The sequence below is a fragment of the Oncorhynchus mykiss genome, chromosome 27, assembly GCF_013265735.2.
Source record: "Oncorhynchus mykiss isolate Arlee chromosome 27, USDA_OmykA_1.1, whole genome shotgun sequence".
Classification (NCBI taxonomy): Eukaryota; Metazoa; Chordata; class Actinopteri; order Salmoniformes; family Salmonidae; genus Oncorhynchus; species Oncorhynchus mykiss.
Window position 1 is genome coordinate 28,845,001 of NC_048591.1, and position 27,110 is coordinate 28,872,110.

General features: G+C 42.7%; 3 protein-coding genes across 8 annotated transcripts in view; 1 reads left to right on the forward strand and 2 right to left on the reverse strand.

Moving 5' to 3' along the window:
- LOC110507909 (glycerophosphodiester phosphodiesterase domain-containing protein 5) overlaps positions 1–11,028 on the forward strand; it is a 98,193-nt gene extending 87,165 nt beyond the window's left edge. The window contains exons 12-18 of one of the 5 annotated variants that reach the window (XR_005039956.1): positions 1,004–1,161; positions 1,251–1,398; positions 4,196–4,278; positions 6,031–6,045; positions 7,434–7,546; positions 7,876–8,152; positions 8,416–9,934. Coding sequence is in view for 3 of the 5 variants with exons in the window: in XM_036964706.1 (XP_036820601.1) it covers positions 1,004–1,161; positions 1,251–1,398; positions 4,196–4,278; positions 6,031–6,045; positions 7,434–7,546; positions 8,416–8,501 (603 nt within the window). In the remaining 2 variants the exon portion in view is untranslated. Of the gene's footprint in view, positions 1–1,003; positions 1,162–1,250; positions 1,399–4,195; positions 4,279–6,030; positions 6,046–7,433; positions 7,547–7,875; positions 8,153–8,415 lie in introns of all 5 variants that reach the window. The other 4 variants (XR_005039957.1, XM_036964706.1, XM_036964705.1 and 1 more) reach the window with 4 other exon arrangements.
- A 20-nt stretch (positions 11,029–11,048) lies between these two features.
- Positions 11,049–17,570, reverse strand: LOC110507910 (heat shock 70 kDa protein 13). The gene is made up of 5 exons (XM_021588329.2): positions 17,462–17,570; positions 16,878–17,218; positions 14,938–15,151; positions 14,114–14,281; positions 11,049–13,036 (listed from the first exon to the last, which is right to left on the reverse strand). Exons 1-5 carry the CDS (start codon positions 17,484–17,486, stop codon positions 12,447–12,449), a joined length of 1,338 nt encoding a protein of 445 aa, XP_021444004.1. The 5' UTR covers positions 17,487–17,570; the 3' UTR covers positions 11,049–12,446.
- A 526-nt stretch (positions 17,571–18,096) lies between these two features.
- LOC110507911 overlaps positions 18,097–27,110 on the reverse strand; it is a 34,242-nt gene continuing 25,228 nt past the window's right edge. For both annotated transcript variants that reach the window (XM_036965394.1, XM_036965393.1), the window contains exons 10-15: positions 23,181–23,390; positions 21,736–21,850; positions 21,080–21,237; positions 20,761–20,973; positions 20,107–20,254; positions 18,097–19,048 (exon numbers count right to left, since the gene is read on the reverse strand). In XM_036965394.1, the coding sequence (XP_036821289.1) occupies positions 18,897–19,048; positions 20,107–20,254; positions 20,761–20,973; positions 21,080–21,237; positions 21,736–21,850; positions 23,181–23,390 (996 nt within the window). In that variant the 3' untranslated portion in view covers positions 18,097–18,896. The remainder of the gene's footprint in view (positions 19,049–20,106; positions 20,255–20,760; positions 20,974–21,079; positions 21,238–21,735; positions 21,851–23,180; positions 23,391–27,110) is intronic.

A 27,110-nucleotide genomic window follows, 5' to 3' on the forward strand; every position in this document is an offset into this window, starting at 1 on the left:
CTCGCTCTCGCTCCCTCTCGGTCGCTCTCTCTGTTTCGCTCTCTCTCTTTCGGTCTCTTGCTCTCTCTGTGTTGGTCGCTCTCTCTCGATCTCTCTGTTTCGCTCTTGCGCTCTTTCTCTCTCTCTGTCGGTATCTCGCTCTCTGTGTTGGTCGCTCTCGCTCTCTCTTTCGCTCTCCCCCTTTTCTCTCTCTGTCGCGCTCTCTCTGTCGCGCTCTTTCTCTCGCCCTCTTTCTCTAGCCCTCTTTCTCTAGCCCTCTTTCTCTAGCCCTCTTTCTCTCGCCCTCTTTCTCTCGCCCTCTTTCTCTCGCCCGCTTTCTCTCGCCCTCTTTCTCTCGCCCTCTTTCTCTCGCCCTCTTTCTCTTTCTCTCGCGCTCTGTGTCGGTCTCTTTCGCTCTCTGTGTCGGTCTCTTTCGCTCTCTGTGTCGGTCTCTTTCGCTCTCTGTGTCGGTCTCTTTCGCTCTCTGTGTCGGTCTCTTTCGCTCTCTGTGTCGGTCTCTTTCGCTCTCTGTGTCGGTCTCTTTCGCTCTCTGTGTCGGTCTCTTTCGCTCTCTGTGTCGGTCTCTTTCGCTCTCTGTGTCGGTCTCTTTCGCTCTCTGTGTCGGTCTCTTTCGCTCTCTGTGTCGGTCTCTTTCGCTCTCTGTGTCGGTCTCTTTCGCTCTCTGTGTCGGTCTCTCTCTGTGTCGGTCGCTCTCTGTGTCGGTCGCTCTCTGTGTCGGTCGCTCTCTGTGTCGGTCTCTCTCTGTGTCGGTCTCTCTCTGTGTCGGTCTCTCTCTGTGTCGGTCTCTCTCTGTGTCGGTCTCTCTCGCTCTCTCTGTGTCGGGCTCTCTCGCTCTCTCTGTGTCGGTCTCTCTGTGTCGATCGCTCTCGCTCTCTCTGTGTCGGTCGCTCTCGCTCTCTCTGTGTCGGTCGCTCTCGCTCTCTTTCTCTCTTTGTCACGCTCTCTCTGTCATGCTCTCACTCGCTATGTGTGTGTCTCTGTCTGTATGTGTGTGTGTTGGCAGGTGATGTGGACCCCAGACTGGGACAGGGGGCAGGTAAGACAGGTGGTTCCAGGGCTGCAACAGACGTCAGTAGAGAAGCTGCCTCCTCAGGTCCTTCACCAGCAGGGAATCAGCAGACTACTGTTACGTTACAGCCAGGCCAGCCCAGATGATATCCGGTGGGTTAACACACACACACACACACACACGCACTGTGTGTGCTTCTTCTGTATATGTGTGTATGAATGTGTCTGTCTGCACCCCCCAGAGAGTTCTCCAGGAGCAATGTGAGTGTTACTCTGTACACGGTCAACGAGCCCTGGCTGTTCTCTGTGCTCTGGTGCAGCGGGGTCTCCTCTGTCTCCTCTGAAGCCCCCAACATCCTCAGAAAGGTGCCTTACCCCATCTGGCTCATGGTAAGTCCCTCACAGCACCCTCTAGCACCCCCACCCTTACTCCTACACCATTACTCCTACAGCACCCACACACCATTACTCCTATAGCCCCCACACCATTACCCACACACCATTACTCCTACAGCACCCCCACACCATTACTCCTACAGCACCCACACCATTACCCCCACACCATTACTCCTACAGCAAACCACATTGCCCCAGGCCCTCTTGGCACTCCTCTCTGGGTTGGCAGACTGACTCCCAGCAGGGAACACTATGTGTGGTGAAGACAGAATAGAGCCCGTCCATGGAGTTCAGGAAAGCACTGTGAAAGCACACCCACCCTGTCTGTCTCTGTCTGTTAGCTAGTCAATATGGCCACTACCTACACCCACCACCCTGTCTTTTAGCTTGTCAATATGGCCACTACCTACACCCACCCTGTCTGTCTCTCTGTTTGTTAGCTCGTCAATATGGCCACTACCTACACCCACCCTGTCTGTCTCTCTGTCTGTTAGCTCGTCAATATGGCCACTACCTACACCCACCCTGTCTGTCTCTCTGTCTGTTAGCTCGTCAATATGGCCACTACCTACACCCACCCTGTCTGTTAGCTCGTCAATATGGCCACTACCTACACCCACCCTGTCTGTTAGCTTGTCAATATGGCCACTACCTACACCCACCCTGTCTGTCTCTCTGTCTGTTAGCTCGTCAATATGGCCACTACCTACACCCACCCTGTCTGTTAGCTCGTCAATATGGCCACTACCTACACCCACCCTGTCTGTCTCTCTGTTTGTTAGCTAGTCAATATGGCCACTACCTACACCCACCCTGTCTGTCTCTCTGTCTGTTAGCTCGTCAATATGGCCACTACCTACACCCACCCTGTCTGTCTCTCTGTCTGTTAGCTCGTCAATATGGCCACTACCTACACCCACCCTGTCTGTTAGCTTGTCAATATGGCCACTACCTACACCCACCCTGTCTGTTAGCTAGTCAATATGGCCACTACCTACACCCACCCTGTCTGTTAGCTAGTCAATATGGCCACTACCTACACCCACCCTGTCTGTTAGCTTGTCAATATGGCCACTACCTACACCCACCCTGTCTGTCTCTGTCTGTTAGCTAGTCAATATGGCCACTACCTACACCCACCACCCTGTCTTTTAGCTTGTCAATATGGCCACTACCTACACCCACCCTGTCTGTCTCTCTGTCTGTTAGCTCGTCAATATGGCCACTACCTACACCCACCCTGTCTGTCTCTCTGTCTGTTAGCTCGTCAATATGGCCACTACCTACACCCACCCTGTCTGTTGGCTCGTCAATATGGCCACTACCTACACCCACCCTGTCTGTCTCTCTGTCTGTTAGCTCGTCAATATGGCCACTACCTACACCCACCCTGTCTGTTAGCTAGTCAATATGGCCACTACCTACACCCACCCTGTCTGTTAGCTTGTCAATATGGCCACTACCTACACCCACCCTGTCTGTTAGCTAGTCAATATGGCCACTACCTACACCCACCCTCTGTTAGCTAGTCAATATGGCCACTACCTACACCCACCCTCTGTTAGTAAGTCAATATGGCCACTACCTACACCCACCCTGTCTCTCTGTCTGTTAGCTAGTCAATATGGCCACTACCTACACCCACCCTGTCTGTCTCTCTGTTTGTTAGCTCGTCAATATGGCCACTACCTACACCCACCCTGTCTGTCTCTCTGTCTGTTAGCTCGTCAATATGGCCACTACCTACACCCACCCTGTCTGTATCTGTCTGTTAGCTAGTCAATATGGCCACTACCTTCACCCACCCTGTCTGTTAGCTCGTCAATATGGCCACTACCTACACCCACCCTGTCTGTTAGCTCGTCAATATGGCCACTACCTACACCCACCCTGTCTGTATCTGTCTGTTAGCTCGTCAATATGGCCACTACCTACACCAACCCTGTCTGTTAGCTCGTCAATATGGCCACTACCTACACCCACCCTGTCTGTCTCTCTGTTTGTTAGCTAGTCAATATGGCCACTACCTACACCCACCCTGTCTCTCTGTCTGTTAGCTCGTCAATATGGCCACTACCTACACCCACCCTGTCTGTCTCTCTGTTTGTTAGCTAGTCAATATGGCCACTACCTACACCCACCCTGTCTGTTAGCTAGTCAATATGGCCACTACCTACACCCACCCTGTCTGTCTCTCTGTTTGTTAGCTAGTCAATATGGCCACTACCTACACCCACCACCCTGTCTGTTAGCTAGTCAATATGGCCATTACCTACACCCACCACCCTGTCTGTCTCTCTGTCTGTTAGCTCGTCAATATGGCCACTACCTACACCCACCCTGTCTGTTAGCTAGTCAATATGGCCACTACCTACACCCACCCTGTCTGTAAGCTTGTCAATAGGGCCACTACCTACACCCACCCTGTCTGTCTCTCTGTCTGTTAGCTCGTCAATATGGCCACTACCTACACCCACCACCCTGTCTGTAAGCTAGTCAATATGGCCACTACCTACACCCACCCTGTTTGGTAGTATGGGATCTCGGTGTATATGGAACTTCTTTAAATTGTCCTTTTACTCCTAGTTACATTATTCTGACTAGAGTATTCTCTTTTGTTAACCTTTGAATAACTAATCCATTATGCAGTGAACATTAATTTCTGTACCACAATATTACATGAATTTCATTATTACATCATTTTAGGGAAGTATGATTTGTTCTAAGTTTGTTGAGTTGTTTTAGGAGATGGTGCCACCTGGTGGTCTAATGCTACCATGTTGTGTTTCAGAGTCCAGATGAATACTGTCTGATCTGGGTCGCTGCTGAGCTCATCTCCTTCACTGTAGTTATAGGAATTTTTGTATTCCAAAAGTAAGTCCTCCTCTTCTGCTGATTTTTATGATTATTTTCACAGGATGTCCTTTTTAAATGTAGTACTAGGTAGTAATTAACCTCAGTGTTTTTACTGGAGATGTATTAGTCAACTGATTTAAAGGAGGAAGAAAGCAGATGTTTTACTGTGCCTACATAGCACTGGGCATGGGAATATTGTCAACACTCACTCACACACAGACGATTGATTACCTGTTATTACTGCTGTAGTGCCTCTGGCACCCTTTACACAGTTAACACATCTCTTCCTCCCTCTGTGTCTGCTTCACACCCTCTCCTTCCACCTAGTGGTGTGTGTTCTACCTATCAGGGGCTTAATGTTCAATAATATAATGATATCCGCCATTTAGCAGACGCTTTTATCCAAAGTGACTTAGTCATGCATGCAACCATTTATTATGTATGGAGTGGTCCTGGGATTCCAACCCACTATCCTGGCATTGCAAGAGCCATAAACTACCAATTGAGCTACAGAGGACCAGCAGGCTCCTGTATATTGTACAAGCACACATTAACAGAACTCTGCATACACAGATTACCGTTTATATTACATTAATTAGGGTTTCCTAAAGGGAAGATTAACCATGATTCTTTTTAAGGTCATTGTTGATCTTCGACAGTGAATCCAAATCAAATCAAATTTATTTCTATAGCCCTTCGTACATCAGCTGATATCTCAAAGTGCTGTACAGAAACCCAGCCTAAAACCCCAAACAGCAAGCAATGCAGTGGCTAGGAAAAACTCCCTAGAAAGGCCAAAACTTAGGAAGAAACCTAGAGAGGAACCAGGCTATGTGGGGTGGCCAGTCCTCTTCTGGCTGTGCCGGGTGGAGATTATAACAGAACATGGCCAAGATGTTCAAATGTTCATAAATGACCAGCATGGTCCAATAATAATAAGGCAGAACAGTTGAAACTGGAGCAGCAGCACGGCCAGGTGGACTGGGGACAGCAAGGACTCATCATGCCAGGCAGTCCTGAGGCATGGTCCTAGGGCTCATGTCCTCCGAGAGAGAGAAAGAGATAATTAAATTCACACAGGACACCGAATAGGACAGGAGAAGTACTCCAGATATAACAAACTGACCCTAGCCCCCCGACACAAAAACTACTGCAGCATAAATACTGGAGGCTGAGACAGGCTACTACAGTGTTTTATTCACCCTCCTCTCCCAAATAACTTCAGTGAAAGGCAAGAGTCCTTTAGCAGAGGAATACCATCCAGCCAATGGGAATACAATTGTGTAGTGGGTATTCACAGGCCATTTTCCAGCAAGTGTGTTAAAACACAGGGATGGATGAAAGTGTAATTATTTGATAAAGCTCATTTACAATGTCAACACGATGGCTTGGAGAATCAGCTGGAGAAGTATCTCTCGTCAACTTAACAATGTTTCCCCTTGCAGTTCTTTGTACTTTTAAGTAACATGAAACCAGAAAGTATGCTTCCTTGAAAACTCTGAAAGACTGTAGGAAGCTGTTGCTATGGGAGTTTCTCTATGAATTTCACTTTCCTTCCTGAGCCATGTTGTGGGATGGAGGACAGCAGAGCAAGATCTCCATCCTCTAGTCTTATGGTGTGGGGTTTGCTGGCCGCTGCAGCCTTCTAAACTGACCTCAATCTCTCCACCTTCTTTTGTCCTTGTTCCCTCCTCTTCCTCCTTTTTCTTCTTCCTCTCCTCTGGCTGATGTGCATGCTCCTCTTCTCTGCTGCATTCTGGCATCTCTCAGCTATCACATTATCAGGTAACTGGGTCAACTCTGACCCACTCTGCGTTTCCTTTTTCTCCCTCTTCCACTCTCTCCATTTCCCTTTATAGACAATTTTGCTGTATCATTTCATCCTTTCTGTATACCTCATCCTTTAAATCTTCTGTTTCTGTCTTTCTCTCACCTGTATTGTTGTATTTCACTGCTGCCACTTCTCATTCTCCCCACTGGAGGAGAGAATAAATACAAGCGAGCCTACCAGTATTGGCCTTTTAGTGGCAGACCGCAGTACTTTGTCCCTCACAGCACAAATGCTTGTGTTCACTTTTATCCATGTTGAGTTTTACTGTTTACATTATCGACCGAATGACAGTCTGCAAATTAATTATAGAATTGTATTAAACAAGGAAGAGCTCTTTTCATTTATGGTGTTGATTTGGACAAAAGCTCTGCTTTGCTGTTTTTTTAAGTGCATTGATGCATTAGCCAAGACACAATAATGCTAATGTAATAATTTAATTTATGTGCCTCTATTTGTTAATTACCATAACAAAATTATGTTGTGGAAGTAAATCTTCTTGCCTCCGATATTACTCCAGTTAGTGTTGTGATGCTCAAAGCTAGTCACAACCAATGATGTATATAAACCCTGGATGGCTGATGCTATGTATTGGCCATTAAGAGGCAATGAAGCCACCGGTCGGCCATATTTGCACGCCTTAGTAGGCACAGTCCTTCAATTAAATGTGATCAAGGACAAAATTACATGTATTTAGGTATAAAAAAATATATTTTTATGTTTAGCTCACATCATATAATGTACGAGTATGCATTAATGTGTCTGTAATAGAATAAATGTGGCCAAAATGAATGTAGACTTTAATAAAGCAATTTCTATAGCTTCCCTACCATTGTAAAACATATTTAGGGAGTGCCAAGATGGAGGCACGGTGGCTTCAACACAGTGCCCACTTTCAGTTATCTAGTGTATATATAAATCATTGGTCACAACTAGTCAGTAAAGGATCACAACTAGTCATTAACTGAAGTACGTTCTTTCAGAGAAGTGGAGAAGTCTTTCCCTCAGACTCTGGTCTATTTGTACATGTCCTTATAGATTCAGTACAGCAACCAACTTCAATATCCGTCTGTTTGCTTGGTGTTATTTTGAGGTCAGCCAAATAGAAGTAGAAGAATTTGAGGCAAAATGGTGTCCAGGGCCCACACGTTGACCTAGAGTAGCAATCTCCACGCAAAATGGCCGACACATTTTGACATGCCTTTAGCTCCATATAGGACAGGTCCTTGAGACCAGAGGCAGAAGTACTGTGGTATGACCAGAGGCTCTATATCAGGGCTCTCATATAGAGCAGGTGAACCCTGCTCTATATGATGTCCTGCCCTCTGTGACCTTTCCTCTCCAGGTGGAGGTTGAGTGGCATGCACAGCTACAACCCTGAACAGATCATGCTGAGTGCCGCGGTCCGAAGGTCCAGCAGAGACCTCAACATCATGAAGGAGAAACTCATCTTCTCCGGTAAGGAAGGACCCCACAGAGAGGAGAGCTGCACTGCCTGTGTTTATTGTATTGTGTGTTTGTTTCTCTGGCTGTGTCCCAGTACTCTGAAATGGCTTCCCCTCCTTTTCTCATCTCCTTATTTATTTACCACTGATCTGATGACATTGGATAGATGAAGTGGATGCCTGATTGTTTTGGCCAGCCATATTGCTTTCACCTATTAATCAGTGGTCACAGAAAAGGAGACAAGGAAAGGCAGCCATTTTAGGAGTGTCTGGGAATGTCAGTGTGTTACCCTATCCCAGCATGCATCTCTGAGTGTTTGTAATGTAATTATCCTTCCCAAGGTCAACCGCAGTAGCAGTCTCAACCTGTGTGTGTGTGACCTGCACTCCTCTCCACCTCCACTCCTCTTCATCCTGCCATCTCTCCATCCTCCTCTGCCTGCTGTGACCATTCGTTCGACCATTCCTCCTCCATTCCATCCCTCCCTTCCCCTCTCTCTCTGCCTGCCCCGCCTTTCCCCCTCTCCTCCCCAATCACCCACCAGAGACCTGTGTCATTTAAAAGGGTGCCTAGACAGCCCACTGAGACCCACCAGCCTCTCCTGGTGGGTGGTGAAAGGTACGTCTGATGAGGGTCTTCAATGACCATCAGTCAGTCCAAACCACTCTAGAATAACCACTAGTATGTATAGTCACTTAGAAGAGATAAGTGGTGACATACAGAGCAAACCTAAGGGATTTCTCTGGTGTGGTTTGGATATGATGCTGCAGTGATATTGTTTTGGATGATCTGTGTATTGATGTGGTCTGTGTTGTACACTCCATCAGTGAAATACCCTGTGAACACTGACTGTGATGTGCCTTCTCTCTTCTGCCTCCCAGAGGTGAGCAATGGTGTGGGCAGTGCTGAGGACCTGTACATGGAGAATGGCTTCGACTACTACAACAACGAAGGCATCTCCCATTGACTCTTACTCACCGAATGTGAATCTACTCACCTAATGTGACACCCGACTCTACTAGCATGTGGAAACTGAGTAAATTAAGACTTCCAAGTGACTGTCTTGTGATTGGGCTTATCTATTGTTATGATTACTCTTGTTTTACTCAGTGTATCCAGATAATTATTGGTTTGTTCCTCCTACTTACTGACTGACTGATTGACAGGCTGCTGTATTGCTGAAGAATCCAAGGCAAGCACCACCCATTCCTTTGTACATTCTGTAAATAGGTTTGTTTTTCCTTGTTATATACAATGTGGGACTAAATGCACTTTTTATTGATGAACTGATTGATTCGTCAGATCTGATCTATGGCCTCTTCTCCTCACCTCTGTGGGCAAACTTGTTGGCTCGAGTTCCACATCAGGATTTCAACATTCAGTGGAGAGTCATGCATTTTATTTATATTTTTTACCAATTTGTTGGCCAGAAAAAAGGGCAATTTAAAAATATATTGGTCCATTTATATATATATATTTACTTAAACCTCCCGTGTGCTGGGATTGAATGGGTTCATGGGCCGGATCTGGCCCTCGGCCGTAGTTTTTCCCACCCCTGCTCTAGATGCTTGGAGCCCTGGTCCAATGCTTATTTGTTTGTTTCTACACTGTTATTTGGATTTCTTGCAGTCACTTTATAGCACAGCCAATTCTTATTATTTACAGGAATTACTATTTGTGCAGCATGCTCCTTTTTCTTGCCTTTGGGCGCTATTCTAATTTCTAGGAACAAAAAGAACATGAACAAGCTGTTTACAGAAGTCCTGCCTTCTCCCACTGAAATAGTTACATGATGTAAGATAATGATTTGAACAGCATTTCCAAGCATATGATATACAATACTAAGTGACTTGTGGAGCTGTGCTGTCTCAGGCAGAACTAATGTTTACTCAGTGTTTTCGGGTTCATTGTGAATGTGTTTTGATTTTTAAAGGATGTGTACAGTGCATGTATTATGTAGAGATTTCACCCCTACCCTCAGTGTGCAGTCCTACATAGTGAACATATTACAGATGTTTTAGGTGCTATGGCTGGCTGAGCATTATATTGGAAATTTCATTCTGATTATGTATAATAATAGCTATAGTGTTGAGTTTCTGAAAGTAATTTAAATACTTTGCTGGCCCAACTTCTCAATGGCATTTGAACTCGTGGTGTTTGAAAAGCAAAGTGCATCAAATCAATTGGTTTCTATAGGGGGACATGAAAGGGTGTCTGTGATGAGATGAAGTGAGGTGTGTTATATTAACTGTGAACATAAAGCTGGAGGCTGTTGAAGGGGTGACGCTGAGTATCATTATAGTTCACACAGGGTCAAGGAATGGATAGACTTGTGTTCATTTACTCCTTTGGTATTTATGTGCCTCAGAAGTCAATAATTAAAATGCTTCTGATACCGAAGTGATGTACTTTGTGGTATTTTTGTAGCTAGAACGTAACTAACAAACCATTTAGGTTGGCGTTACTGTTGACTGTGTAGATTTAGCTCATATCAACCATATTCCTACTGAATGTGAACGCTTGATGTACAGTGTCTTCAGAAAGTATTCACACCCCCTGACTTATTTCACATTTTGTTGTGTTTCAGCCTGAATTTAAAATGGATTCAATTTAGATCGTCACTGGCCTACACACAAAATACCCATGTCAGTAGAATGTTTTTTACAAATGTAATTAAAAATGAAAAGCTGAAATGCCTTCAACCCTAAATACATTTAGGAGTAAAAAGTGCTTAAATCACATGGACTCAATCCAGGTGGGCAAAGCTCTTAAACTCACCCAGAAAGATGCAAATACTTTCATCGCTGATAAAGGTGATTCTAACAAGTACATTTGATTTATGTATTTCATTTTCAATAAATTTGCAAACATTTCTAAAAACATGTTTTCACTTTCATGGGGTATTGTGTGTAAAAATCTATTTAATCCAGGCTGTAACACAATGTGGAATAAGATGAGGGGTATGAATATTTTCTGAAGGCACTGTATGTTATATTACTGGCCCATGCCAGTAACTAACACCATTGTAGATCTCTGTTATACTGACATTATTTCCCCTCAATTATGGAGTGAGGCGACAGGTAGCCTAGTGGTTCGAGCGTTGGGCCAGTAACCAGAAGGTTGCAAGATCAAATCCCCGAGCTGACAAGGTAAAAATCTGTCGTTCTGCCGCTGAACAAGGCAGTTAACCCACCGATAGGCTGTCATTGTAAATAAGAATTTGTTCTCAACTGACCTGCCTAGTTAAAAAAATATAATAATTAAATGGTGATGTTACCACATTGCTGAAGAAGCTAGTGATGATGGTAACTGGATGTTACAAGATTTTAGCACTCAGTGTTCTGGGAACATGATCACAAATGTCCTTTTTACCTTCCACCTGTATTAGAAAGTCAGTCTGTCATGGGATGCATCTGTTGATATTTTCCCTTACTTCAATGGCAATGTCTGTCTGAATGGATTTGTTCGTAATAAAGCTCATAAAGAAAATACAATTTCACGACAAATTCAATAATGGTATTTAGGGAAATTCTGAATGTTTTGTTGAAAAGCAGCATGTAGCACAAGCAGATATCTAATGGGACCATATGAGAGGGGTGCTTTGAAGAATATAAGCAAAACGTGCAGTACAAAAATCTTAAATTACGTACTCAGAAATTCCTATAGCACATCACTACAGAGAACTGCAATCAGTACATTATCTGAGGCATGTTCAAGGAATGCATACAGTATTTACAGTTGTCCGCTGCATCAGCCCTGACTAGACTGGTATTTTGGAATGTACATTCCCTACATGAGATAATTAGAATTGACTAATAGTAGTAAATTATCAACCAACATGTTTGTTCTCCAATACCATGGGCTCTAACAGCCATTACTCTACAACCAGCGGTCTTGTGGCACACGGTAGCACGCACCATAAGCCTTGGGTCTTTTTATGGCACTTACAATAAGTACTTCTATATACAGGTAGCTTAGTGGTTAAGAGTGTTGGGCCTGTAACCAAAGGGCTCTGGTTTGAATCCCCGAGCCGACAAGGTGAAAATTGTCAACATGCTCTTGAGCAAGGTGCTTCATCCTAATTGCGCCTGTAAATCACTCTTATCCAGAGTGTCTGCTGAAGTACTAAATGTCAGACCGTGTACTCTGTGATTCTTATAATTCAATTGCACCAGAATGATGCTGGCTAACAAGTTCTATCATTTTCAAAGTGCAATATTTAGCCCAAGTTGGTATGCCCCTTATTTTGACAATTCATCAGTTATCCAATACAATACCGACATCTCGCTAAGCTGAACATAGTAGCTTTACATTCAAGCAGTAGCCTAACAATATGTGCAAACATATTTGGTCTAAAACTCTAATAGAATACTGCCCTAGTCAATATGACTGGTGGTAGTTCATATCAGGTGACTTAAAAGCACAGTACAGCTCCACACAACCACAGCAGCTCTCTGAAAAGGCACAAGTGTGTTGTCATCCGCTGAAAAACAAATACTCCTAATGTGCTGTACCCCCCCACCCCCACCCCCACGCAGTACAAACACGCTCGCACACATGCACAGACATACGCTATAAATAAATAAATAGCTGAAGGTGTATTGGCTGGTCACAGTTCGGTAAAAATAAAGGTTGTTCCCTGAATTCAATACCATTTCAATCTACCACAGTTGGTCCAATAAATTGGGCCAGCAGTAAACAAGTGATGGTGTAATTTGAGTTTCTCTGTGAAAATATATTCCAGTATCTATTATTAGAGCTGAAGAAGATCATATTTTAACCTCATAGGACTATTGCACACGTGGTGAAGATGGAGAAGGACAATTAACAGTTCAAATGCAGACCATCCTTTAATATGGCAAGTCTCTGTCTGGTGGCATCCTTATGTCCATTACCACCTCTCTAGACTAGATCAATTGAAGTTGGTCTTGCGGAGGTGTCTGTTGGGGATCTCTATAGCGCTGACCTGTAGGGGCCAGGAGCCCCCCATGATGCCAGCCTGGATGGCCACCCCGGTCACCACTGCCAAGTCTGGGTCCACTGAGGTGTTGGGCTCCTTCCCAAAGTATTCACTGATCAGCTTCCTGATCCTAGGGATGCGGGTGGAGCCTCCCACCAGAACTATCTCATCCACCTCCTCCTTCCCAAGGTGGCCCTCGGCCAGCACTGTCTCTACAGGTGCCAGAACCTTCTGAAAGAGGTCGTCGTTCAACTCTTCAAACAGCTCACGGGTGATGACTGCTTGGAAGATGACTGGGATTGGGTCCTTGGCGGGCCCCTGTGGTGGTTTCTTGGGGTCCCCTTGGGGCTCCAGGTGCAGGGGTACCCTGAGGTGGGCACTGAGCTGCAGGGTGAGGTTGAGTTTGGCAATCTCCACGGCCTGGCGGAGGCGGTGGATGTCCTCTTTGAGGGTGGGGGGAACGCCGTACTGCTGGCGAACCCTCTCCATGGTGTACTGGAGCAGCCTCTGGCTGAAGTCCTGCCCCCCCAGCTTGTTGTTACCTAGGAAACAAGGGTCATTCTGAGTCCAATAATACTATTAATATGTTAGTAGTATTGGGATAAATTCCATTTAAATTCATTATCATGTATGGTTTGAATTAATTGTGCCAATATTAAATGGTCCTCCAACTATACTGAACAAAAATATACATTTAACATAGTGTTGTTGGTCCCTTGTTTCATGAGCTGAAATAAAAGATCCCAGAAATGTTACATATGCACAAAAAGCTTATTTCATTCCAATTTTGTTTACATCATTGTTAGTGAGCATTTCTCCTTTGCCAAGATAATACATCCACCTTACAGGTGTGGAATATCAAGAAGGTGATTAAAGAGCATGATCATTACACAGGGGCATCTTGTGCTGGAGACAGACAAAAAAGGCCACTCTAAAATGTGCAGTTTTGGCACACAACACAATGCCACAGATCTCTCATGTTTTGAGTGAGCGTGCAATTGGCTTGCTGACTGCAGGAATGTCCACCAGAGCTGCTGCCAGATAATTTAATGTTAATTTCTCTACCATAAGCCGCCTCTAACGTCATTTTAGAGAATTTGGCAATACGTCCAACCGGCCTCACAACTGCAGACCACGTGTAACCACAACAGCCAGCTTCCTTACCTGCGGGATCATCTGAGACCAGCCACCCAGACAGCTGATGAAACAGGAATATTTCTGTCTGTAATAATGTTCTTTTGTGGGGAAAAACTAATTCTGATTGGCTGCGCCCCTTGCCAGTCATGTGAAATCCATAGAGTAGGGCCTAAAGAATTGATTACAATTCATTGATTTCCTGATATGAACTATAATCGTTGAAATTGTGTTTATATTTTTGTTCAGTATATAATATGGCAAATGTTCCACTTGTACTGCCCACCCTTATCCAGAGTGACTTACAGGAGCAATTATGGTTAAGTGCCTTGCTCAAGGGCTCATAGAAAGATTTTTCACCTAGTCGGCTAGGTGTTGTGATTACTCGTGGTCTGCCACCCTACCTACCAGAAGAGAAATGAAAGTGACACCAACTAAACCATGCGTAACTACAACATGACAAGGAGTTGATTATAGTGTCCTACCTGCCATGGCTCTGGTGAGGAACATGCCCCCTTGTTTATTGAGCAGAGAGACGTCCAGCGTTCCTCCTCCCAGGTCTACCACCAGTACGTTGAACACGTCCACCTTGTGTAACCCATACGCCATCGCTGCAGCCGTGGGCTCGTTGATCACACGCAAGATGTCCAGTCCTGTGTGGTGTAAACAGAACAATCATATGTTAGTTACAGTTCTTACAGTATGGTAGTGTAGATTTGGTCATATCTTTGAATTGGCTGTCCAATATTCTACTCATGCTCTCTCTGTCTATAGAATAAGTAGCACAGTTATGGGCATAGAGCAAACACCTAATTACATCAGGGATTGACATTAAAGTCTAAGGTACATGCCCACCAGAATTGTTTAATTAGCTTTTTACATGCAGAAGTGTTATATATTGCCTGCCTTTCACCTACACATAGGAGAGGAATCAAAGATCAGTAATCAAATTATTTGTAATCAGTAAAAAAAATATATAAAAAAAATAGAACGAGCTTAGCTCACCTAAAACTATCTGTCTTTCACTTACACAATGTGGAGGAACCAGAAAGATTCGTTTTAAGATGGGAATTGTTTTCACTTATACAACAACAAAAAAACACCTCAGCAGGCTCAACTTGGATGACTGCTCAGTTTACTTGCCCCAAGCAATAGGGCAACCCTTAATGTCAATCCCTGTATGATTAACTGTTTCTTAATGAGAACACAATAAAAACCTAAACAGTGTAAGTAATTCCTGTAGCAGTGTTAACACATCAAATCAGATATTGTATGACTGTTGATACAGTTTTGCCAGACAGAGACTGACCGGCCAGGTTGGCAGCCCTGATGGTGTAGTTCCTCTGTCTATCATCAAACTCAGCAGGGACAGAGATAACAGCCCTCTTGATGGGGACACCCAGGTGATGCTCCGCCATCTTCCTCATCTTCAGCAGCAGCCGAGAACCAATGAACTCGGGAGTAACTGTGAACGTCTGGTTGGTGGTGACCAAGAACTCTGCACTGCCATTGTTATTTATCACCTGAAAGACAGGTAATGTTATTAGAAATGAAAGACAGCTGTCATTGATATAGCATATTTATACACCTGCAATCACACAGCTTATGCAGCCAAATGCTAATGCTGTATTCAATCATTTTCACTGTGGTGTATTGACTGTCAAAGTAACTAAAGGAGTATGTACTGTACAGTTGAAGTCAGAAGTTTACATACACTTAGGTTGGAGTCATTAAAACTCGTTTTTCAACCACTCCACATTTCTTGTTAACAAACTATAGTTTTGGAAAGTCGGTTAGGACATCTACTTTGTGCATTACGCAAGTAATTTTTCCAGCAATTGTTTACATACACTAAGTTGACAGTGCCTTTAAACAGCTTGGAAAATTCCCGAAAATGATGTCATGGCTTTAGAAGCTTCTGATAGGATAATTGACATCATTTGAGTCAATTGGAGGTGTACCTGTGGATGTATTTCAAGGCCTACCTTCAAACTTAGTGCCTCTTTGCTTGACATCATGGGACAATCAAAAGAAATCAGCCAAGACCTCAGAAAAATAATTGTAGACCTCCACAAGTCTGGTTCATCCTTGGGAGCAATTTCCAAATACCTGAAGGTACCACATTCATCTGTACAAACAATAGTACGCAAGTATAAACACCGTGGGACCACGCAGCCATCATACCGCTCAGGAAGAGAGATGAACGTACTTTGGTGCGAAAAGTGCAAATCAATCCCAGAACAGCAAAGTACCTTGTGAAGATGCTGGAGGAAACAGGTACAAAAGTCTCTATATCCACAGTAAAACGAGTCCTATATTGACACAACCTGAAAGGCCGCTCAGCAAAAAAGAAGCCACTGCTCCAAAACCACCATTAAAAAAAGCCAGACTACGGTTTGCAACTGCACATGGGGACAAAGATCGTACTTTTTGTAGAAATGTCCTCTGGTCTGATCAAACAAAAATAGAACTGTTTGGCCATAATGACCATCGTTATGTTTGGAGGAAAAAGGGGGAGGCTTGCAAGCCGAAGAACACAATCCCAACCGTGAAGCACGGGGGTGGCAGCATCATGCTGTGGGGGTGCTTTGCTGCAGGAGGGACTGGTGCACTTCACAAAATAGATGGCAACATGAGGAGGAAAATTCTGTGGATATATTGAAGCACATCTCAAGACATCAGTCAGGAAGTTAAAGCTTGGTCGCAAATGGGTCTTCCAAATGGACAATGACCACAAGCATACTTTCAAAGTTGTGGCAAAATGGCTTAAGGACAACAAAGTCAAGGTGGAGTGGCCATCACAAAGCCCTGGCCTCAATCCTATAGAAAATTTGTGCACAGAACTGAAAAAGCGTGTGCGAGCAAGGAGACCTACAAACCTGACTCAGTTACACCAGCTCTGTCAGAAGAAATGGGCCAAAATTCACCCAACTTATTGTGGGAAGTTTGTGGAAGGCTACCCGAAACGTTTGACCCAAGTTAAACAATTTAAAGGCAATGCTACCAAATACTAATTGAGTGTATGTAAACTTCTGACCCACTGGTAATGTGATGAAAGAAATAAAAGCTGAAATAAATGACTCTACTATTATTCTAACATTTCACATTCTTAAAATTAAGTGGTGATCCTAACTGACCTAAAACAGGGAATTTTTACTAGGATTAAATGTCAGAAATTGTGAAAACTGAGATTAAATGTATTTGGCTAAAGTGTATGTAAACTTTCGACTTCGACGGTATGTACTGTACCTTGAATGGATAGCGAGCACTTTCCTGCTCAAGGAGATCTTGTTCGAATATCTTTCCAATAAACCGCTTGGCATCATAGATGGTGTTTTGAGGATTGTTGGCGGCCAGATCCTGACCCTCGTAACCGGCGAGAACTTCGGTAGGGGTGAACGACACCGCACTAGGGATGCTCTTCCGCCCCTCCTCATCCCCTATCACCTCCACTTCCCCGGTACCCGGGTGGAATACTCCCACTGAGCAGAAAGTGGTCCCCAGATCTAGGCCGATTACTTTTGGTTTCGGTGGAGGCAGATAATGTTGGCCCAGATAGCCAGCTAGAAAAAGAGCCAGAATGACCGATCCTGCGACATGGAAGATATAGAAAAAGACGTGGGTTTAGGTATGGATGTTGTTTACGTAGCTAGCTCGTAATTAACCTACTTATTTACATATTCACTCAGCGTTGACAGTTTGACACATTTTCAGCTAATTGACTACTAATAATGATTTAGGTAGCAACTAACATGCTTGTCAGCCCACTTGCTAGCTAGCTAAACAGCTGGTTGCACAACAACAAGCACACGTTACGGTTAAATCTTACTTACCGATCATAGACATTTCCCCAGCCATTGTCAAGTACTGATCCCCCCCCGAACTGAGACGTAGTAAAACGTAATCTAGGCTAATGTGTTGTCACCGCTTGACGGTCGTCACTAGTTACCACAGCCACTAAGTCATAAACCCCGCCTATTTGTAACATGTATCTTCTTAAAATGTGATTTTAAACCTAACCCTTAGCCACACCGCTAACCGTATGACTAACCATATCCTTAAATTAAGACCAAAAATACATTTTATGTTATCATGAATTTTTACGATATATGATTTTGTGACTGTGGTAACTAGTAGAAACTTCTCGACGGATTCTCCATTCAGAGACAATCCACAGAACTACACGTCACCATTAAAATGTGGTAAGCATTTTCTGGGTAACGTAGTCCAATCCATTCGTTATCGCTTATACATACACCAGATGAGAAAGCAAAGTAACAAACTTTCCCATGAACACTAGTCATATATGACGTATTGAAATATGTGTTCACTGTGGCAACATTTTGATGCTTGCAACATTTAGCAATATTGTACAACGCCTTGCTCTCTTCACATTTAGCTTGAAATTATATTATAAATTATACATTCAGTACAAATTAACGGATTAGTTAGACTAATGACAGATGACTCTTGATGCATAAATACTTTATTAATGTGTGACATATTGCAATTACAGTATATTGAGTTCTACAAGTCTGTACATTTTGTTAAACCAGGAATGTTAAAAAATATATGTACAAACTCCTGCCCACTCACTCACACACACACACACGTTTGTCTTACTATCCTTGTTGAGACCAAACAATTAATTCCCATTAAAAATCATATTTTTTCCTAACCCCTAACCTTAAACCTTAACCCCAAACATCTAACCCCAATCCCCTAAACCTAAAATAGCCTCCTTCTGGTCCCCACAATGATAGTAAAACCAAACACACGTCATAGTTTCCAGCACAATACACAAAAAAACAAGATATCATTTGTCATAAATATTTTGTCAGGTGTGTCAAACTCATTCCATGGAGGGCCTAGTGACTGGAAGGTTTTGTTCTTTCCCTTTCAATTAAGCCCTAGACAACCAGGTGAGGTGAGTTCCTTCCTAATTAGTAACCTTAATTCATCAATCAAGTGCAAGGGAGGAGTGAGAACCCGCAGCTCTCCGTGGAATGAGTTTGATCCCTTTATGCTTGTGCTTTATGTGAATTAATAGGTTAAAGAAAAAGGTTCATAAATGGATGCTTATAAGGAGGAACAAATTCATCGGTTTTCAGAAAAATTGCCTACATTTAACATTTAATTAATGAGATCGCACCTTGTTAAACCAAATACAGACGAGACAAACTTGGTGAGCCATCGTAATTTACAAGTCAAAACATAATAGCTAATAAACTTTTTATACTGGTATGTTAATTAGGATAGTGCAGCCTATCAGCGTGTGACTGGTTGGCTCTCTGTGTCTTCTTTGCTGTTTTCAGAGCACTCTGATGGAATAAAGCAGCCTGAGTCTCTGGGACAGTCACTCTTCTCCTCCTTCAGGCTGTGTGATGAAGAGGGCTCCTCACTCTCCCTCACATCATTGCCTGTGAACCCAAGAACAAAACAGTCTGGTTGGTTGGATCCTCAGATCCTGCGGGTTGCAAGGTTGGCTGCCCCGATCCAAGTCAATTAAAATTAATTAGGGTTGAAATTCTCACACCACCTAAATGGAATTAAGATTGATTTAATGACTACATTCCTTCCTGGCTGATAACCTCTGCCATGGTAATCCAACAGCCAGTCACGATATCTGGTTCAACCAGGGTGGCAGTGCCATTGTTTGGTCAGGAACTAGCCCACAGTCACGATATCTGGTTCAGCCAGGGTGGCAGTGCCATTGTTTGGTCAGGAACTAGCCCACAGTCACGATATCTGGTTCAGCCAGGGTGGCAGTGCCATTGTTTGGTCAGGAACTAGCCCACAGTCACGATGTCTGGTTCAGCCAGGGTGGCAGTGCCATTGTTTGGTCAGGAACTAGCCCACAGTCACGATATCTGGTTCAGCCAGGGTGGCAGTGCCATTGTTTGGTCAGGAACTAGCCCACAGTCACGATATCTGACTTAGCCAGGGCGGCAGTGCCATTGTTTGGTCAGGAACTAGCCCACAGTCACGATATCTGACTTAGCCAGGGCGGCAGTGCCATCTGTTCTGTCCAAAATTAGCCCAAACACACATTTATGACCTTAATTGAAATGGTATTATGTGAGGACACAAACATTAATAAGCCTTATGCTAATTGAACGCATCCTGTTTTGTAAGCAGCTGACAGAAACTGGCTAGTATTGTTCATTTCTTAATCTGGATTGGAGACCTATCTTTCTGTTTCATTTGTGTTTCAGAGCCTTACAGTGTTTTTATAGAGGATTAGAATAGAGGAAGACATTGTGCTCTCTCTGACAGGTGTCAACTCTGCCGGATGGGCACATCTTAAATGATAGCTGTTATAAGCATCTGCTCATCATAACACACAAAGATCAGGATGTTCCTTTCTGAGCGTAGTGCTGCGTTGCACAAAATGTCTGTGGTACAATTGGCCATTTCCTTTGCCCCAGTAGAAATCCAGTAGGGTTAGGCTACAGTAGAAATTGGTTTTGCTACTCACTCTCTGTATATCTGCAGTCTGCAGCAGCCAGCAGCCTGCCTCTGTGTTCTGGATTCATCACGTTCAGCTCTATAAGGTGTTTCTCCTGCAGGTGCCTCAGGTCCTCTACTGTCTGGTAGCCATTCAGAAGCAGTGCAGATGCATACTCCTGGAAGAAACAAGACATAGTTCCATTGTCAATGTCATCTCATCTACCTTTCATAATCGTATACTAATTTGTTCACCTTTGAGTACTTTAGGTGGTGTTTATGCATATTATTATTATTATTATTTTTGTATTTTTTTTTGGGGGGGGGGGGGGGGGGGTAATTGAGACAACACCATTATTAATACTGTGTGTCTGGTAGTGTTGAGGGACACTTGACTTTGTTTTGTCAGTGTAGATTTCATTGGTTACTGGAAAGAGGAAATAAAAAAATGTGGCTGTATTTGGCAGTCATTTTAACAGGCCATCATGGATAGATCCAGCTTTGGTCAAATTAACATTCAAAGACAAGATTCTTAAAATTTTAGCTAACCCTAACCCTTTTCCTAACCTTAACCTAATTCTCCTAACCGGCTAGGTTCATTTTCCAAACATTCTATGAAAAGTCAAATCTGAAGGTAATTTGACAAAAGCTAGATCCCTTCTAGCCATGACCTCTAAGCCCTCACCTCTAGATGAAGACGCTCCAGTAGTTCCAGTAGTGTCTTTGGTCGTGGTCTCTTGCTCATCCTCTGAGGTCTGATTTTTGGCACCTCCTCCTCTCTCTCTTTCTCCATGAGCATGTCAACGTAGATGAACTTGAAGTTGCCCACTTTGTAGTTCAGCATCCCTGTCCATATGCCCATGGGAGGTTTACTGATGATGCTGATAATGTCTCCAACCTGGCAAGAGACATCAAGAGATTTCATGAATCATGAAACAGCTTTTAACAACATCGTTCATGACATTTCACATTACCCCAATCTAAAGGCATTATCTTCTGTCTACCTTGAGTTTGAGGGAGTCAGTGTCATATGGGCTGGGAACAAAGTCTGTGTGGACCCGTGCTCTACCACAGAAGTGTCCGTTGTAGGAGCCGTCCTCTTCTAGTCTCAGACTGTCTTTGGTACTGGAGCCATTTGAGAGGCAGGCCACACTACCTGAACCTACAGGAGACAAGACAGACAAGACAGTATGATTACACTGCACAGATTTACCCCTGAACTGAAGGTTACATGCATGTAAAAAAAAGAAAAGTAACCTTTATTTAACTAGGCAAGTCAGTTAACACCAAATTCTTATGTCCAATGATGGCCTACCGGGGAACAGTGGGTTAACTGCTTTTTTCATGGGCAGAACGACAGATTTTTACCTTGTCAGCTCGGGGATTTGATCCAGCAACCTTTCAGTTACTTGCCCAACGCTCTAACCACTAGGCTACCTGCCACCCCTATGCTTGTGTATCCTTGTGTTGGAGGGAAGGTTACAAGCCTATGATAATATTGTAATATAATAGTAATGATATGGTAATACAATGGTAAAATAAAACGCATGAAAACACATCACATTTGCTTATTCTTCATTTAGAAACGTGTATCTTCATTTACAGACTTGTATGAGGAGAGACATGACTTTGTGTTGACATCCCTGTGGAGAGGACTTACTGGAGGAACTCTGTCCGCTGTACAGGCTCTCCAGAGAGTTGTTGGTCTTTTCAGAGCCTTTCTCTAGAGGACTGCACTCTGTTTCCTCTTCTAGGTCTCTGTCAGTGTCTTCACCCTACATGTGGAAATACAAATGGACAAGCCACTATGTGAGTTAGCCAAACTGATGATGATTCCTTACTATATACTGTACATAACTGTGCAATTTATATAAGGAAGTGCCAATGAGTTAACAATTCAACATAGACACTTGCAAATACTGACCAGGTTGATGGATACTATTTTGTCACTTAGACCTAATTTCAACACAAATTGAGTCTTGCTTGGCCAGACTTACTAGGGGGCACTATTTTTATTTTGGGAAAAATAACGTTCCCAAAGTAAACCGCCTATTTCTCAGGACCAGATGCTAGAATATGCATATAATTCACAGCTTAGGATAGAAAACACTCTAAAGTTTTCAAAACTGTCAAAATATTGTCTGTGAGTATAACAGAACTGATATTGCAGGCGAAAGCTTAAGAAAAATCCAATCAGGAAGTGCCTCATGTTTTGAAAGCGCTGCATTCCAATGCGTCCCTATTGGCCACTGAAAGGGATATCAACCAGATTCCTTTTTCTACGTATTCCCTAAGGTGTCTACAGCATTTTGACATAGTTTCACGCCTTTATGTTGAAGAATGAGCGTAAACGACTACATTGCGTAACTGGCCAGCTGAGGGCTCTCAGAGTGATTCTTGAGTAAAAGACAGAGGTAGTCATTTTTCCTCTCGCTCCTACTGAAAAGCCTATTGTCCCAGTTGATATATTATCAAATAGATATTTGAAAAACACCTTGAGGATTGATTATAAAAAATGTTTGCCATATTTCTGTCAATATTATGGATATAATTAGTAATTTTTTTCGCCGATGTCGTGACCACTATTTCCGGTGGATTTCTGAACATAACGTGACAAACAAACGGAGGTATTTTGGGTATAAAAATAATCTTTATGGAACAAAAGGAACATTTTCTGTCTAACTGGGAGTCTCGTCAGTGAAAACATCCAAAGATGATCAGAGGTAAACGGTTAAATTGATTGCTTTTCTGATTTTCGTGACCAAGCTTCCTGCTGCTAGCTGGACATAATGCTATGCTAGGCTATCGATAAACTTACACAAACGCTTGTCTTGCTTTGGCTGTAAAGCATAATTTCAAAATCTGAGATGACAGGGTGATTAACAAAAGGCTAAGCTGTGTTTCACTATATTTCACTTGTGATTTCATGAATATGAATATTTTCTAGTAATATTTTTTGACCGTTGCGCTATTTTAATTAGTGTAGTTGATGACAATTCTCCCGAATCCGGGATGGGTAGTTTAAGATCCTTTAGATGCTTTGATACACTACGCAGAATACTAGGTTCTGTATAGGAGGAAGAGGCAGTCTGTAGTGTGACTCACAGCTTCCTCAGAGAAGATTTTGGAGTGCTTCTTGCCCATCTTCCTGCGCATGGTCAGAGAGATGGCCTTCATCTTCTTCCCCAGGCTGCCTTGTTTGGTCTGATCAGAACTCTCACATCCAGACTCCTCTGCCACTGTTGTTCCATTTTCCTCTAGTCTGGCTGGTGATGGTTGTCTGATGCCCTCAAATCGCCCAAAACTAGTGGAGCGCTGCATGGAGAGATTACAGATGACAGATTGAATGTGTGTTTCCTACAGTGGCAGCAGGAGGTCAGGACCCAATCTGGGACATTATGCAATGCATGTTGCACCCCCATCCCACCCAATCACCACGTGTTTATGACTTCCTTTTATATGTTTCATATTATGCTAATGAAGGGCCACTTCTGTGGTAATGAATTATGTTCTCCTCCTCCCTTGATTTACAGGAATACTGTGCTATTGTCTTGAGCAATGTGTCTTGCGCCTCGAAGTCTGGCACATGAGGCTACTTGAACTCAATCTGATTTGCACTATGAATTTATCGCTATCATTATGAGCTTGTGAGGTACAGTTCATAGATTTTTCAACATTTTCATGAACCTAAAAGTATTTCTAATCTGTCCAAATTCCAGTATTTCCACATCAGAGCACCAAAATAATTATATAAAGGAATAATCCCAGGAAATCCCTATTAAAATATCAGAACCACACACTCTACAGCAATCTAGGGAACCTTTTGAGTAATCTTACGGACCCTTCCCCTTTTTACAACTTTGACCATATAGAGTTGAAGTCAGAAGTTTACATACACCTTAGCCAAATACATTTAAACTCAGTTTTTCATAATTCCTGACATTTAATCCCAGTAAAAATTCCCTGTTTTAGGTCAGTTAGGATCACCACTTTATTTTAAGAATGTGAAATGTCAGAATAATAGTAGAGAGAATGTTTTATTTCAGCTTTGATTTATTTCATCACATTCCCAGTGGGTCAGAAGTTTACATACACTCAATTAGTATTTGGTAGCATTGCCTTTAAATTGTTTAACTTGGGTCAAACGTTTCGGATAGCCAACCACAAGCTTCCCACAATAAGTTGGGTGAATATTGGCCCTTTCCTCCTGACAGACCTGGTGTAACTGAGTCAGGTTTGTAGGCCTCCTTGCTCGCACACGCTTTTTCAGTTCTGCCCACAAATGTTCTATAGGATTGAGGTCAGGGCTTTGTGATGGCCACTCCAATATCTTGACTTTGTTGTCATTAAGCCATTTTGCCACAACTTTGGAAGTATGCTTGGGGTCATTGTCCATTTGGAAGACCATTTGTGGCCAAGCTTTAACTTCCTGACTGATGTCTTGAGATGTTGCTTCAATATATCCACATCATTTTCCTCCCTCATGATGCCATCTATTTTGTGAAGTGCACCAGTCCCTCCTGCAGCAAAGCACCCCCACAACATGATGCTGCCACCGCCGTGCTTCACGGTTAGGATGGTGTTCTTCTGCTTGCAAGCTCCCCCCTTTTTCCTCCAAACATAACGATGGTCATTATGGCCAAGCAGTTCTATTTTTGTTTTAGTGCTAACTATTGTAGGTAGTTTGCACTAAACAGTTAGTTATCAATTCCACACAGTTAGTTATCAATTCAATGTATTTGGACGCGCTACATAGAAGTAATTTGTTTTCACCTACCTTTGGTTTACTGAGCTTTGGTTTGTCTGAAACATTTGAGGCTGCCCTCTGTAGCATTTTGTGTTGATGTTGGTTTTAGAGTTCAGTCTAATGAAATCTTAAAGAAGCATATCTGTACTCTGACCAACTCTGATGGTAGCTAAGTGTTAACTGCACGAAACTAACCCAGACCGAATGCTTGACTTCCTCAAAAAGACAGGATGTGACATGCGAGGCAATCAACATTCTGTCTATTACCACGGAATCGGTTTCAGAAGGGGAAAAAACACATTCTGCTAGATAAAAATGTTGTGGTCTCCCTCTGAAAACATTTTCACTTATGTTAACACTGTGATGATGGTGATATAATTTTGGAACCTAGTTAACATTTGGAGTTGGGCTACATTTGTTGCATAACTCACACCTGGGGTAGGCTATATATTTTGTTGTGTTACAGCCTGAATTCAAAATGGAATAAAAAAGAAAATAATCTCTCCCATCTACATGAAATACCCCATAATGACAAAGTCAGCATTTTGGGAGGGATATCTTTGCTAATTTATTGGAAATGAAATACATAGATATCAAATGTTTTTAAGTTTTCACACCCCTGAGTCAAAACATGTTAGAATCACATTTGACAGTGATTACAGCTGTGATTCTGTCTAGGTAAATCTCTAAGAGCTTTGCAGACATGGATTGTACAATATTTGGAAATTAGTATTTTTTTAAATCCTTCAAGCTCTGTCAAGTTGGTTGTTGATCAATGCTAGACAGCCTTGACATTGATTTCTAAGCCGATATAAGTCAAACCTCTAACTAGGCCACTCAGGAACATTCATGTCATCTTGGTAAGCAACTTGTGTATATTTGGCATTGTGTATTAGGTTATTGTCCTGCTGAAAGGTGCATTTGTCTCCCAGTGTCTGTTGGAAAGCAGACTAAACCAGGGATTCCTCTAGGATTTTGCCTGTGCTTAGCACTATTCCGTTTCGTTTTATCTTTAAAAAACTCCCTAGTCCTTGCCGATTACAAGCATACCCATAACATGATTCAGACACTACCATGCTTCAAAATATGAAGTGTGGTACTCAATGATGTGTTTTGTTGGATTTGCCCCAAACATAACGCTTTGTACTCAGGACATAAAGTTAATTACTTCTAGTGCCTAATTGAAAACAGGATGCATGTTTTGGAATGTTTTTATTCTGTACAGGATTCCTTATTTTCTCTCTATTCACTCTATTAGGGTTGGTATTGTGGAGTAATTACTATGTTGCTGATCCATCTTCCGTTTTCTTGTATCACAGCCATTAAACTCTGTAATTGTTTTAAAGTCACCAATGGCCTCATGGTAAAATCCCTGAGCTGTTTCCTTCCTCTCTGGCAACTGGGTTAAGAAGGACGGCTGTATCTTTGTAGTGACTGAGTCTATTGATACACCATCCAAAGTTTAATGAATAACCACCATGCTCAAAGGGATATTCAATGTCTGTTTTTTTTTTATACCCATCTACCAATAGGTGCTTTTCTTTGTGAGGCATTGGAAAACCACCCTGGTCAATGTGGTTGAATCTGTGTTTGAAATTCACTGCTCGACTGGGGGACCTTACACATAATTGTATGTGTGGGGTACAGATATGAGGTAGTCATTAAAAAATTGTGTTACACTATTATTGCACACACTTATTATGTGACTTGTTATGCACATGTGTACTCCATAACTTATTTAGGATAGCCATAACAAAGGGGTTGAATACTTATTGACTCAAGACATTTCAGCTTTTTCTTTTTTATTCATTTTGTAAAAATGTCTAAAGACAATCCACTTTGACGTTATGGGTAGTGGTGGAAAAAGTACCCAATTGTTATACTTGAGTAAAAGTAAAGATACCTTAATAGAAAATTACTCAAGTAAAAGTAAAAGTCACCCAGTAAAATACAAGTATTTGGTTTTAAATATACTTAGGTATTAAAAGTACATGTAATTGCTAAAACATATCAGTATCAGAAGTAAAATTATTTAAAAAATTGTGGGATAAACAATGTTTTGAAACCTTCATCAATGACTGTTATTTGGGTTCAGTTCTTTCCAAAGTTCTTTCACACAAAACATTCCAGTAAGAAAAAAAGCAGGAAATAGAATTATCAGAAATGATAATGTCATGGTTGAACTTTTCTTTGCTCAAATGTCAAAATCTCGGGTGGTTGGTTTGAGGAAGTGTTGAGGCTATGAACGGCAGACACAGGAAGAGAGGAAGACGGCAACTCTGTGGTGT